This window comes from Lipotes vexillifer, unplaced genomic scaffold (assembly GCF_000442215.2).
Source record: "Lipotes vexillifer unplaced genomic scaffold, Lipotes_vexillifer_v1.1 scaffold98, whole genome shotgun sequence".
Taxonomy (NCBI): Eukaryota; Metazoa; Chordata; class Mammalia; order Artiodactyla; family Lipotidae; genus Lipotes; species Lipotes vexillifer.
In genome coordinates, this window is record NW_006799611.1 from 2082986 (window position 1) to 2097877 (window position 14892).

General features: G+C 54.0%; 1 protein-coding gene across 2 annotated transcripts in view; it reads right to left on the reverse strand.

Moving 5' to 3' along the window:
• Positions 1 to 14892, reverse strand: part of CIZ1 (CDKN1A interacting zinc finger protein 1) — a 17904-nt gene that overhangs the window by 2442 nt on the left and 570 nt on the right. The window contains exons 1-14 of one of the 2 annotated variants that reach the window (XM_007471760.1): positions 14057 to 14157; positions 13697 to 13812; positions 11879 to 11950; positions 9782 to 10008; positions 7320 to 7398; positions 7031 to 7139; positions 6171 to 6530; positions 5902 to 6086; positions 5520 to 5641; positions 4682 to 4879; positions 3797 to 3921; positions 1392 to 1479; positions 829 to 942; positions 482 to 631 (exon numbers count right to left, since the gene is read on the reverse strand). In XM_007471760.1, coding sequence (XP_007471822.1) covers positions 482 to 631; positions 829 to 942; positions 1392 to 1479; positions 3797 to 3921; positions 4682 to 4879; positions 5520 to 5641; positions 5902 to 6086; positions 6171 to 6530; positions 7031 to 7139; positions 7320 to 7398; positions 9782 to 10008; positions 11879 to 11950; positions 13697 to 13812; positions 14057 to 14070 — 1959 coding nt within the window. In that variant the 5' untranslated portion in view covers positions 14071 to 14157. Of the gene's footprint in view, positions 1 to 481; positions 632 to 828; positions 943 to 1391; positions 1480 to 3796; positions 3922 to 4681; positions 4880 to 5519; positions 5642 to 5901; positions 6531 to 7030; positions 7140 to 7319; positions 7414 to 9781; positions 10009 to 11878; positions 11951 to 13696; positions 13813 to 14056; positions 14181 to 14892 lie in introns of those variants that run through there. The other variant, XM_007471759.1, reaches the window with a different exon arrangement.

Consider the following 14892-nt stretch of genomic DNA (forward strand, 5'->3'; position numbering starts at 1 on the left):
GCCTCTCACTGCTGTGGCCTCTCCCGTTGAGGAGCACAGGCTCCAGACGCGCAGGCTCAGCGGCCATGGCTCACGGGCCCAGCCGCTCCACGGCATGTGGGATCTTCCCGGACCGGGGCACGAACCCGCGTCCCCTGCATCGGCAGGCGGACTCCCAACCACTGCGCCACCAGGGAAGCCCTCTCCGTGCCTTTATGATGCTGTTCTCTTGCCCTAGGATGCCCTTTCTCTTCCACAAGTAAAAACTGCAGCCAGGCTTTGAAGACCTTGCATATTTCACCTGCCACCCTATAGGCGTCATGATGTATATTTACATATCGTCATATTGAATAGAGTTCCTATTGACACTAAATCGTGGCAGGCCTTAGTGCCCAAAGATGCCAGCACAGTGCCTCCCGGCCCCTGGGAGGCGGGGTGAGGTCTCTCCTGGGCTGGGAGTCCAGCCTCCAGCCTCCGTTCCACACCACCGCCCCCCAGGCACCTGCTTGCAGAATTCCTCCTCAACCTCGATCTCGGCTTCATCGTCGTCGTCCTCCTCCTCTTCTTCATCGCCCTCAAAGCAGCCCACGGCGTCCACCGTGATGAAGTGGTCCTCGTCTGGGCCGGCAACCTCCTTCTCGAGCATCTTCAGCTTCCCAGGGAGTGGGTGAAGACTCAAGTCAGCTCTGGGCAGCCAGGGTGCGACACCCCATCCTCCCCACACCCCAGAGCACTCCATCCCTCCGGACCTGCCATGAATTTGGACTGCAGTACACCTCAACTTGCTGTGTGGCCTTGGCCAAGACCCTTCTTCCCTGGGCCCATGTCCTCTGGGGGAGCTGGGGTTACCTCCTTAGCTTTGTCCTTATGCCCCTGGGACTTCACATGTTCCACAAACTTGCGGGGGGTCTTGAAGTAGCGGTTGCAAACAGTGCAGAAAGGCCGCAGGGATTGTTTGGCGATCTGGGGACAGGAAGGAAGGCCAAGTGGGCGGCGGGCAGCATCCCCAGGTGCAGCCAGGCAGGGCCCAGCGAGACCTCACCTCCCACTTGCAGGCCCACCACTTCTGTAATCAGCTGGCTGTGCTTCACAGAACACAGGCAAACACATCCCGTCCCTGTGCTATAAAGAAGGATGACAGATGGTAACAGAGACAGGACCGTCGGAAGACAGAGAGAGAGGGCAGGCACCTGAGGACCCCACGAGCCCCGAGGCTGAATGCAGGGTGAGATGGTGCCTTGCCCACACTGGACAGATGGGGAAACTGAAGCCCAAAGAGGAAACGTGACTGACTCGTCATGAGTTACGGCCACGCAGTGACGAAGGCTGACGTTTACTTTCTGCTCCCAACCTGGGCTCCCTCCTCCCCAGCCCTGGGCTTGGGCGCCTTCGCAGCAGGTGGGCCCTCATACCTTGTGGTCCTGCGTCCTCCGGTGCTGGATCAGGTCCCCCATGTAGTAGAGCTGGCAGGTGTTGCACCAGCGCCTGGGTGGAGGCTCTCTAAATGATGACAATCAAAACAAGTACAGTGTGACACCGCATTCTTGTTGGAAAGACAGCAGCTCTTCCAGACGCTCCATAAACGGGATGCAATTCCAACGGAATCGTTTTTTTGGAAACTTAACAAAATGGTCCTGAGGCTCATCTGGAAGAATACTTAAATAGGAATAAGAGAGAAAACTTGAGGGGAGAAATGAGATTTAGAAGCATCTGGGATACCAGGAGGCCACCAGGACAGTGACAGAACTGAGGATATCTGGCCTGGAGATCTCCTCTTACCCTTCAGTTTAGATGAAACCTCTCTTTCCCAGAGCTGTTCTTCCCCCTCACCCCATTTCTGGACCTCTCCCAATCCCAGGTAGCCAGGCCCCCCTCTGGGATCCCAAAGTGCCACTGCTACAGCATTTTCCACGATGGATTGGGAGGACCTGATCCCTTCTCTGCCCGCACTGGACTGCGAGCTCTGGGAAGCCAGGACACCACCCCAGCATCCCCGGGGCCTGGCATGGGATCAGCCCAGAGTTTCTGACTGTGTCAGAAGGACACACAGCCTATCGGAAGGACCGCCACATTCTGTACAGGGCCAAGTCAAGATTCAAGGGCAGACATCATCAGAAGACAGTGTAATCAGAATCCCCTCCACCCGAAGCTTGCTTATAGCTTGGGCTAAAACCCTGCAGTTTTCTTCTGTCACAAGATCTTTTTTTTTTAATTAATTAATTAATTAATTAGTTTGTTTCTTTAATTTTTTTGGCTGTGTTGGGTCTTCGTTGCTGCGTGCGGGCTTTCTCTAGTTGTGGCGAGCGGGGGCTACTCTTCGTTGCAGTGCGCGGGCTTCTCGTTGCGGTGGCTTCTCTCGTTGCGAAGCATGGGCTCTAGGCTCACAGGCTTCAGTAGCTGTGGCACGTGGGCTCAGTAGTTGTGGCGCACGGGCTTAGTTGCTCTGCGGCACGTGGGATCTTCCCAGGCCAGGGCTCAAACCTGTGTTCCTTGCATTGGCAGGCAGATTCTTAACCACTGCACTACCAGGGAAGCCCAAGATCTATTTGTATATTGAATATAATCAAACTCATTGTGCAAATGCTATTTTGGATCCTGCTCTAACTTGACACTTCATCACACATGTTTCCACATTATCAGAAATTCCCTAGAATTAGCTCTACCACCAAGTAGATAAGACTTAAACTGATCTAACTAATCCCCTAGTTTTGGATAGATCATTTCCAACTAAATTTTTTCACCACTGCATTAACTCTGCAAGGAACAACTCTATGAGTCACCCTTCTCCTGTCTTTATGATGATTTGGCCTAAGTATAACTCCTAGGTCAGCAAGCAAAGGGAGCCTTAAGGCTGGAGAACATCCTACAAAGCCACAGGGAAGCTCTTCTCTTAGTGAGAACTGGCTAACAGAGACACAGAAGCCTTTGGAGACGGTGCTTCCCGTCATGCAGGAGATGCAAGCTGACGCCACCCGAGGGCCCTTCCTGTCCCCTCACCCCATGCGGGGAGCTTCAAGCGGTGACCCTCTATAAATGCTCATGGCACAGTCCCCGACCATTGACCCAAGGCCTATCTAGCCTCTGAAAGGGTCTGATTTGGCCTCCACAGGACTTGTTTCATCTTGTTTTAATTCTGAACTAGCTGTTAACATTTTGAAATTGGGAGATTCACATACAAATCTAGGCTTCTAGATGCCTCTGAAAAACCAGGAGGTCTGGAGCTGAGTGGCAGCTGTCCTGTGAGACACAGCCCATATCCCCCAGCGTGTCCTGAGCCAGCACCATCCTGTTTCTTTCACTGATGATGCCTCCCAGCCCCTGCAGGCCTCAGTGATTGCCCACAGAGCACCCCGAGCCAGTCCCAGACTCTGGGAGGGCTGACATTTCTGATGGACCGAGCCCCCACGACAAAGAAAGGGGGTGACCCAGGGAAGCTCTAACCTCAAGCCACAAGATGAGCAGATCCTGACCTTCAGGCCCCTGTGGTTGGGGTTAGCACATATGCCAGGGGAGCAGGGTGTGCCACAACCCACTTCCCTCCCACATAGATGGTCACACTGTTCCTGCCTGGATGTAACCTTAAGAGACTGTCTAGCTCATGAGTTCCTGCATTACACCCCTCGTGAGGCCATTTTACAGATAAGGAAAACTGAGGTCCAAGGCCACACAGTTAGTGGTGTGACGAGGTGTCTCAGGGAGGGCAATGCTTAACCCAAAGGCAGACCTCGTGGATGGTAGATTCAGGGTCCCTCTCTGCCGGGGCTGGCTTGCGAGACCGCCTACCCTCCCTACAGCGGCTCTGAGATCCCCCACTCACTCGTCCTCTCGCTCCAGGACGTCCCGGGGCACAGGCAGCAGGGACAGGAGGCAGGCTTGGCTCATGTGCTGGATCTCTCCGAGCCGCTGCTGGTGCTGGGCCCCCGACATGTGGTCCTGGAACTCCTGCAGCAGGCGAGAGGGAGGAAGGGGCGTGAGGATTGAGCCCCAGAACAGTGGGCTAGAGTGCAGCCCGGGGAAGAGGCCTCCAACCTTAGCTTCATGGTCACCCCACCTCCGCTGGGAGGCCATTTCTCTTACAACCCTGTGTGGCCCAGAGAAGGATGGTGAACGGAGGCACAGAGTGAGTACACGCCAGCCAGAGCCTCTGCTCCCCCTGGAGACTGAGCGCCTCCGAGGCGAGGAGCAGTCTGATCAAATTCCAGGTCCCCATGACTCTGCTCAGGGGAGGTACAGAGGGACGAAGGTAACAATAGCGATAGTAATAATCATACCAGTATGATGCTGTTATTAATGCTGCACTCGCTCTGGGCCGGGCCTGGGGCTTATGACTTCAGTGTCAAGTCGCTGAATCCCCAGAACTTCCCAGTGAGGAGGGTTCTATTTTTTTTTTCTAGAGGTGGGTTCTAAATGTTTCCTCCTCTGACACATGCGGAAACCGAGGCACAAAGGGTGGAATTCACCTTCCAAAACCCACACGGCCAGTCAGGGCTGATTTGAACCAGGTCCACCCAACTCTAAAGTCCTGCCCCCTTGGCTGGTCAGGAAATGTTTTGTGAGCAAATGTACAGCTGCTGGGGGTGGGGCTTGAGGGCCCATGTGGCCACAGACGCAGCTGTGGGAAGGGCAGGCTAGGCATCACATACAGACCCCAAACCCTCCGCCCACCCATGTGACCTCCCCACCCACCCGCTGGGGGCGGTACCTGCTGGCTGCTGCAGCCTGCCTTGCAGATGTAGCAGAAGAACTGAAGGGCCTGCTTAGAGGGCGTGCTGGCCGCCGCAGGGGTGGCACAGGTAGAGTCGCCGGACCAGGGCCCAGGTGTGAGGGGTACGGTGCTAAAGGCCCGGCTGTCACTGCTCTGCAGGATGGTGACCTTCAGGGAGCCCGCGGCACCCCACACCTACACCGGAAGTAGGAGCAGAGCTACCACCAGCTGGGCGCTTACAGTGGGCCAGCCCCATGCTAAACATCTAGGAGCCCTCCTGACAGCCCACTTTACAAGTGAGGAAACTGAGGCTCTGAGTTGTCAGGTGATTGCCCAAGCTCGCTCAGCCAGGAAGCACCACAGTCAGGATTCAAACCCAGGTCCGCCTCACTCTAAAGTCTACCCACGCCACCCCCCACATGACAGATGGAGACGCATGAAGAAGGGAGGGGGTTTGGCCAGAAGGCAGGGCTGGGCCCCCGAGCCCCAGGCACAGGCTTCCACACTGCGCTCTCTCCGCTGGAGCAACGTTACCTGTGGGGGGCTCTGGGGGCTCTAGTTTCGGGGTGAGCCGGCTGGAAGGGACCCTTATCACTAAAAGTACCTCCAGATCATCAGAGCAAAGGCATGTGAAGGCACCACATGAGGGTTTGCTGAACCACTGTCACTGAACCACTGCCAAACCCAGTCTGGTCTGCCCACGGACCCAGGTGGAGGGCTGCTGTCACATTCCACAGGAGGGGAAACCCAAGGGGGCTCTGAGGGGGTCTGAGGCAGAAGGAGGCCCTCCCACCACTGGGTGCACCATGCGGTCCTCATCAGCATCTCTACCCACCCCCAGCATCTCTCTTGCTCTTTTCTCACATTCTCCCACATCCAGGCCACTGGTCAGCTCTTCCTGGCTCTCCTCCAGGCCAACCTGGGCGCCCACTGGCTCCGGCGAGGCCTCCTCCAGGCCTGAAATGACAGATGTGCTCTGCTTCCCCAGGGTCCATCTCCCACCTGGGCCCTGAGGGACCCAGGCCCAAGAGCCGCCTTCTCTGCCCACATCCAGGACCTTGAAGCCTCCAGTGCAGACGGCCCCAAACCCTAGATCCAGGCCCAGCCCTCAGTCCCAGACAGCACCCAGTCAGGGTTGGACGGTGCCAGGGTAGGACTGAAGGGTTCAGGCAGAGCTGTCCCATCACCAGGCCGGCTGGGAGCCACTGCTCACTTACCTGCTCCAGCTTCCACTGTATCGGGCGGCGTCTCCAGCACTGCAGAGTGAACCGGAACTGGGGCTTTCTCCAGTGCCGGCACCGACACCTGTGGCTGAGTCTGAGGCTGTCTCTGGTTTAGCTCCAGTGGCTGCACTGGCAACTGCACTGGAGGTTGCTCCAGTGGCAGCTCCAGTGGCTGGACCCTCGGCTGCGCTTCTGTCTGGACCTGTGGATACGTCTGCGTCTGTGCCTGCTTCTGCAGCAGTGGCTGCACCTGCCTTGGGGACTGTGAATGTGCCTGTGGCTGCACCTGTTTCTGTGGCTCTGCCTCCTTCTGCAGCTGCAGATGCTCCTGTTGTGGTACTAAGTGCTCTGGAGAGGTTTGTGTCTGTGCCTGCTTCTGCAGCTTTGGCTGCACCTGGGCCTTCAATGGTAGCATCTGTGGCTGAGTCTCTGGCTGAGTCTGTGGCTGCACCTGGGCTTGGATCTGCAGAACTCGTGGCTGAAATCGTGGCAGCACTCGAGCTTCCAGTGGCTCAGGCAGCAGCTCGGTTGTCTGTGTCTGCTTTGGTGCCATCAACCGGGCCTGTGGCTGGACCTTTGCCTGCAGCTGCCCTGGGGTCCCCTTCTCTGTGGGCTCCTCTGAGCTAGGAAGGATCAAAAGAAAATCAAATTCAATTGGCCCCAGGGGCTCCCAAGAAAGGCCATGACCTAGGCTCCAGTCCTAGCTATGCCACGTACAAAGCTAGGGATTTGGACAAGCCCCCTTGGCTCTCTGGGTCCCAGTTTCACCTAAATAAATTGGATCACTTGCTCCCACCTCCCACAGCTTGCTAATATGTATCCGAGGTCCTGTAAGCCTGCCTACCCTCTGCCCACTCTCTGAGGTTCCAGGTTCACATCTTCACCCCTCCAAGCTGGCCACCTCACCTGCCTCCAGGTGGTTCAGTCACAGTGAAGATGCCAGAGTCCGTCTGGCTGAGGGCCTTCCCAGGTAAGGTGAAGAATTAGGTTTGACATTCCTCCAAGCCAGAAATCAAGGCCCTTTCCTTGAAGGATCTCACCCCACATACCCGCTACCCTCTGCCTTTGGAGGAATCAGGGTACAGGGTACCTGGGCCCCGGGCAGGTTTTCAGCATCAGTTACCTCTTTGGCCTTTTAGCTGGTGGCTCAGACGCCACACAAGACTCAGGCTCAGGTGCTGCAGTGCGTTTCTCCTTAGTGATGCCATCTGGGCAGTGGGGAGATTCTTGGTCTGAAATGGAGGGCAGGTGAATGACTGCCGTGCTGGATATAGCACGTACGAGCTCCAGGAGATGGGGCCTGGGCTCACCCCCGCACCCACCCTGCAAGATCCCTGCCTCCATGACCACCCCTGCACCCCACTGCCCTAACCCGCGTCCCCTCTGAAGGGCCAGCAACCTCCCTCCCTCACCTTCAGGTGTGTCTGTTCGGGGCTCTGCGGCTTCCTCAGACCCCTCTGGGGGGTCCGACTTGTCCTCCACAGGCACCGTCTGAGAAGAAGAATCCTGCTTCCTTTCAGAAACCATTTATGATACCTGCCACCCACTCCAGTAAATACTCCCTTGCCCAAGAGCGGCTGCAACACGTCCCCCAGAGGATGACGGGGCCTGGCCCCAGAGAAGATCCTAAACACCCCAGGAATTCTGTCCAGGGGGTTCCATCTAGCTGCCTGCCGGTTAAGTAAATGCAGGTTTGGGGGATGCAATGCCTTCACGTGGTCCACGGTGCTGCCTCCTGATTCCCCACCCCGTTCTCCACAAAGCAGCCAGAAGGATCCTTCTCTCTCTCTCTCTTTTTTTTTTGTTGGTCATCCGCTTGGCTTGCGGGATCTTAGCTCCCGGACCAGGGATCGAACCCAGGCCACGGCAGTGAAAGCGCAGAGTCCTAACCACTGGACCGCCAGGGAATTCCTGAGGGACACTCCTCAAACCTGATCATGTCTCTCATCTCTGTCAGGCTGCAACCCTCCCGTGATTTCCCGTAGCCCTGGATGACTCCTTCCTTACCCCAAGCCTGAAACAACCCACCCGCCCCACCCCCCTGCACAATCTGGCCCCTACCCCATGCCCACCCCTTCAGCCTCAGCTCTCCCCATGCTCCCCCTCCCCCTCTCTATGTCCACACTGGCCTTCTCTCTGTTTCCCCAAAGCTCCAGGCCTTCTCCCAGAGCCTCAAAGGCACTTCTTGCAGGAAGACTTCCTAACCCATAGTACAGGCCCCCAGGGGCCCCAGGCTTCCTTTCTGTGGCATTTTTCATAGTCATAATTCATTGGCTGGAGCACTATTCGCATTAAGGTCTCACCACTACCACCACCCCCTCCCCAGCCCAAGATCTCCAGGAGAGCATCTCCAGATGCCTTCTCTGCACCAGTGAGTCCTCCGCAGGACTTAACAGACATTTGTGAAATGAACACACAGCTCCACATGGTTCCACGGCACCCCAGGAAGCCTCAGGAATCCACATGCAGCTTCCCTCCCTCCTACTAAGCCCGAGGAACCAGGGCTGAGTGCAAACATGCACCACATCAGGACTCCACACCCTTCAGAAACTACCCAGCCCTCACCCTGCACGACATGGGCACTGGCCTGTGAGTCAGGAGGGCTGGACTCTGGGTCTGTCGTGACAGCTGTGCAGTCCAGGGCAACCTCCACCCCACTGCCTCGGTTTTCCCATATGTAAAATGGGGGCAAGAAGGTAAACACTAGGCCAGACTGTGTTAGGACAAGCCCGACCGTAAAGTCAGAGGCCGCCTGGACCCCCCTCTGGAGGCAAATGCCTCCCCTCCAGATGTGGACTCGCGCCAGAGCAGCCAGAAAAGGAGGGTGTTCCACCCCTCCACCGCCAGATGCTCTCAGGAGTGTGGTGTGTGTGAGGAGCTGCCAGGACGTTCAGGGACAGGACAGACTCAGGCAGGATATTATTCCCTTTGAAAAGCTCTCTGAGTCTTCCTGCTTTTGTCAGGGAAAGGCCTGAGGAGGCTCAGAACCTTCAGCTGGCAACAGTGTAGAGTTTAGGATTTTATAACATTGTTTTACCCCCAGTCACTTTTCTTTTACTTCTATGTATGGCAATTAATTTAGCTTTTTTTTTTTTTTAATTTCAGACAGCGATATAATGTTTCCTTTTTAACTAAATGTAGCAGAGAAGCAGCTATTTCATTTAAAGCTGTGCTATCCCAGACAGTAGCTACTAGTCACGTGTGCCTGGCTTTTGAGCCCTGGAAATGTTGGAAGCCGAATTGAGACGTAAGCATAAAATATACACTGGAATTTAAAGACTTAGTACAAAAAAAAAAAAAAAAGAAACAGAATGTAAAATGCCGTGTTCATTTTTTATATTGATTACAGGTTGAAATAAGTTTTAAAATATATTAAGTTGAATAAAATATGCGAGTAAAATTAATTTCACCTGTTTCTTTTTACTTTGTTACTGTGATTACTAGAAAATTTTAAATTACATGTATGGCTCACATTTTATTTCCACTGGGCAGAGTTGATTTAAAGAAAATTAGTAGAATACACCTAAAATGAATACAATGTTACATGTCAGTTACATATCAGTTTTTTCAAAAAGAGAGAAATATTAGTAAATAATATAAATAGTAATTAAAAAGGGAATAAATAATAGTACTGGTGGTGTTTGGATACAGCAAAAATCACATCGGGGTTCAGGAATATTTAAAGTTTGGGAAACACTAAGCGAGTCTAACTCCTGCCCCCTTCCCCATTTTACAGACGAGGAAACTGATGTACAAAGAGGGGTATGACCTGCCCAAAGGCCAATGTGGGCCAGAGAGGGCAGAGCTGGGCTGATCCCCAGATACACCCTCTCCCATTCCCATCCTCGCCTGCTCCAGTCCAGATACCACTCACCTTGCGACTGGGGTTTGCAGAGGAGGTCCGGGCCTGTTTCTGGGTGTTCCGCCCTGAAAGGTTGAGCTGGGAGGGGTTTATGGGGACCCCAACAGGAGGAGGGCCCAGCAGGGACTGCCTAGTGGCCTGGGGAAAGAACTGCTGTAGATTTGGGGTGGCCAGCTGTGGGGGTGTGAGGCTGGGAGCTGTCAGGTTTGGTGTTGCCAGGTTGTAGCCACGGAGGTTACCTGCGTGTGAAAAGAGGGGAGAAGAGAGATTACAACTGCGGTTGGGTGGTAGAGGCTAGGGTCAGGGGTCAGTCCCCCAAAGCATTATCACAGTTAACTTCCAAGGGGACCCTCCCCACCCGAGGGCAGCCAGAGGGGAGAGGCGAGAGCCGAAGACGCAGTCCCACCTGGAGCACTGGTGGAGAGGGGGCTTTAGGGCTAGCGTTTTCTGCTCCAGCTGAGGAGGGAAGGGGGCCTTTTCCCACCCCAAATGCCTGCCGGGTCAGTGGCTTAAGCACCCCCAGCAACTCCGCTCACCCTCAGGTATGCTTTAGTGTACACCTTAAGGTATGTGAAAGATTCAGCACAGGACCCAAAGGGAGAACCAGCAAGATAACTGGTCCCTGGAATAATAAGACACTATCCTACCAATAGCAGCTACCCTTCATCAAAAGTTTCCTGGGAAACTTAGCAAGCAGGCACTTGCTAAGCACTTTCTATGCATGGCTCCAGTCACCCCGCCCAGCCACCATCAGAGTAAGCATTATCCTCTCTACTGATGACAAAATAGACACAAAGCGAAGGAGTGGCTTGTCCAGGGTCTCTGGGAGCGGCACTGCTGTCCACAGCTGGCTACCGGAGAGGATTCTGGGCGTCTTCCTGACTCCTCCCTCTCTTCACCCTCCCCCATCCAAGCCAACACCAGATTCTATTAACACTGCCTCCTACTCCTCTCCACAGTCTAGCCTGACCCCTCTTCAAATCTCCACTCCTACCACCCCCCTTCTTCCAAAGCCACTTCATCCCCTGTGTGAATTTCAGCCACACTTTTTGCACCGGATAGCAGCAAACAGTGATCTTTCAAAAACCACATTCTGACTTCGCCCCTCCCCCTGCCTAAACCCTTCCATAGCTCCCTGATACTCAGGAACGAAGCCCATTCTTCACCGGGCAAGGTCCAGTCCTGCGCACCTCCCTGACCTCCTTTCTCGCAATTCTCCCCACACACGTGCCCACTTTATTCCAGCTACATGCTCCCATGCATCCCTCAAACAAGCCTGGTCTCTGCCTGCCTCTGGGGCTTTGCACATGCTGTTTCTTCTGTCTGGACTGTTCTACATCCCAATCATCCTTCATTCCTCCCTTTAGGTGATTCTCCTTTGGGAGGCCTTCCCAGACCCTCTCTGTATCCCCAGAGGCCCCAGCTTCCCTGTTCTAGGACCACCTGCACAATTTCCTTGTCTGCTTCCCATTGCTCACCACCTAACCACCCTGCGAACTCCTTAAGGGCAGGTACCTCATCTGACTCAGAGATCCAGCACTGGGAATTGTGTGACCCAATAAAGGACAGTTTAAATCCCTGACCCAGTGCTGGGATGGGAGGCACAGGGGTTAAGGGCGTGCATGGGTCAGATGTGCTGGGAGAACTGGTTCAAATGCAGACTCCACAGTACAAGACCTGTGACCTTGAGCAAATCAGTTTCCCCTTCTTAGCCTCAGTTCCCTCATCTGTGAAATGGGGATAGTAATAGTGCTTGACTCACAATGTTTTATGAGGATTCAATGAGATATAAAAGTGTGCCTGGTATTTACTAAGGGTTTAATTAACATTAACTTAAAACAAATACATATACACATATGTGCAGAGAGAATGCTAACGAGCTCTTAAAAACAGTAAGATAAAAGGTGGCACACTCTAAAAGAAAAATAGACAAAGCACATGGACAAGTCACAAAAGGAATTACAAATGTTTAACAGACAAATATAAAATATTCAACCGCACTAGCACTCCAAGAAATGTAAACTAAAACATTAATGATATAGCTTTTGCCAAGCAAATTAGTAGATTAGATGTATATATACATATATATATATATCAAGAGTATAATACCCAATGTTGCCGTGGGCATGGTGAGACCGGCACTGTCATATGTAGCTGGTGGCATTGCAAACTGGTCCAGTCCTTTGGGAAAGCAATTTGGCAATACTTATCAAGAGCCATAAAATACCCATCCCCCCTGACCCAGTCATTCTACTTTTGGGAATCCATTCTAAGAGAATATTCTCAAACATGATATTCAGTCCATTATTTAAAGCAAAAAAAAAAAAAAGAAAAGAAGTAGAAGAAAACAGCTAAGAAAGTTTAGGGACACAAGTGCACACACCTCCAGCAGAATATTAAACAGCTGTTCAAAAACAATCTTTACAGAGACTTTCAAATCATTTGGTAAATGATCATGCCACTATATTCAGTGAAAAAGAAACAAGATACAGCCTTTCACTTATATCAATAACCACAATCATATACAAGTCCCCAAGTTTGTGCCTAGAAAAAAAGGGGAGGAAATACACCAACACTTTAAAGGGTGGTTTTTTTCTTTAGGAGTGAATCTGCATATGACAATTTGGGTTTTCTTATACTCTTTTTAAACTATTTCTTTCACTCTTCTTTGAAGAGTATGACTTTTTATTTTGTTTTTGTTTTTTTGTTTCTTTTTGCGATACACGGGCCTCTCACTGTTGTGGCCTCTCCCATTGCGGAGCACAGGCTCCGGACGCGCAGGCTCAGCGGCCATGGCTCACGGGCCCAGCCGCTCCGCGGCATGTGGGATCTTCCCGGACCGGGGCATGAACCCGCGTCCCCTGCATCGGCAGGTGGACTCTCAACCACTGCTCCACCAGGGAAGGCCGAAGAGTATGACTTTTAAAATGAGTAAGAAAAAGTGAAAAAATATATATACATTGTGGGTCCCTGTGTGTGGTTTTCTCTCTCTACCCATCATCTATCATTTGTAAGCCAGCTCTCAGGACCATCTACACCCATGTGGCCCCAGGAGGGCTGAAGAGTGATGACCATCACATCTTCTGACCTGACTGCATACCCTGCTGAGAGGCAGGATAGCCTGGTGTCTCAGAACATAGCTCTGTAGTAAGACCACTAATCAACACCTGGGCCTCAGTTTCTTCATCTGTAAAATGGGATCATGAGTGTATCTCCCCTTAGGGTTGTCAGCAGAGTCAAGGAATTGGGTTTGTCAGGGCCTCAGCACAGTGCCCAGCCCTGAGGAACCAGCCAGCAAGCCACAGCTACCGTGCGGGAGAGGCTGGGTCTGAAGATGAGCTGGCCCCACGTCTCTGGACCCCTGGATTACTCCTGCAGGGGCTAAGGTATCGGGAGCAGCTTCTTGTAAGGAAGAGATGAAAGACTGCTCTCCACATGGGGAAACTCAGGTAAGGACACAGGCTTAACGCAGAGGGCTAGAGACACCCACTCAGAGACCCAGGGGGTCAGAAGGCCCAGGCCTCTGTCTAGCTCAGCCACTTCTGATGCTATGTGACCCAGGGCAAATGACTTTCCTTCTCTGGACTTCGGCATCCTCTTCTGTCAAACAGGATGCAAAGGAGGGTGGTCAAAATAGATCTTGCCATCCATCATATCATCTAATCTGAATGTCAGCAAACTGTGCTGAGTAGCACCCACAGAGCTAACACCATGGCCAAGGGTACACCTCTGTGATCAGACAGACCTCCATTCAGCTGAGCAACTTAGGGACTTCCACCTCCTGGAGCCTCAGTGTCCTCATCTGTAAACCAGGACGCTGACACAGCTCCCTCTCAGGGTTACTGTGTGGATTTGATGAGATTCAGTGCCGTGGGGCTGCTGGGGATCTCCCACTAAGATGGAGCGAGACAGGGCCCGCAGTCATACCTTGCAACTGCTGCAGAAGCAAAGCTCTCTGCAGCACAGAGCCGTTGAGGAGGGAGGCTGAGTTGGTGCCCTGGAGATTCAGGAGCTGCTGCTGTGGCTGCTGCTGGGGGAGCCCCCTGTGTGTTGAGAGCAGTGTCAGAGGGCTCTGGGGATAGTCAAACCCTCCCTCTTCCCTGAGACCCCTCACCTCCATTCTCTGCCCCCCTCTACTGCAGACAGAGCACCCCCTTAGGGTGGGAATTGATGACCTCCAGGACTCAGACAGGGATGCTCCTGAGAGAAAGGGCTGGGAGGAGGTCTCCAAGGCATGGGTCAGAGGGGCAGGTCTAGAGACGCCCACCCCTCCAGTGGGGAGCTGACCTGTTGACGGCCATGGGCAGTGGGGCCTGCGGTGGGGACTGCTGGAGCAGCTGCTGGAGCTGCAGCAACTGCTGCTGCTGCTGGAGCTGCTGGAGCTGCTGCTGCTGCTGGTTGAACATGGCGGCTGCGGGAAGGGAGGGAGTCAGGCCGGGTCCCCGTCGCCCACCCTCAGCCCGCGGCCCTCACACGCTGCCGACCGAGCTTCACAGCTACCCTCCCGGTCCTGCCCAGAGTGTGCCACGCGTGCGCCCCATCCTTTCCATACACCTCCAATTCCACCAGCAGCAGAGTTCAACCACCCTCCCGCCAATTTCCCCCAAATCTTCCCAATAGTCCCTCCTCCAAATGCCCAACCGCACCCTCCGTCCCTCCGACTCCCTCCGCTCCGCAGCTCCAGGACGAGCGTCCGACAGATATACACCTCCCACCCCACCCTTCAGCCTTTCTCTGCGCCAATCACGTAGCGAAGCCAGCCCCTGTCCACTCACACCCCTCTGATACTCCCACCCTGTCCCTTGCGCACATGTTCTGTCAATAACATCAGCGCCGCCCCTCCCCCACCTTTCCCTTTCTTCCACGAACAAAGTAGGAGGAAGGCTTCCCTCCACCCTAATCCCCCCCATTCCGCTGAACCCCTTCCTCTACAGACAGAGCCAGCATTACACGTCAAAACCGGTGTCCCCACCTGTCAACGAAGCCCTCGGCCTCCATTCAAGTGGCCCCTAAGGCTTCCGGAGTCCCCCCAGCCGCGCTCGGCCCGCGCACTTCGCCTCCCAGCGCGGCTTTGGCCGCGGGAACCACACAGCCTCCTCCCCGAACCCCCTCCTCAGTCGCGT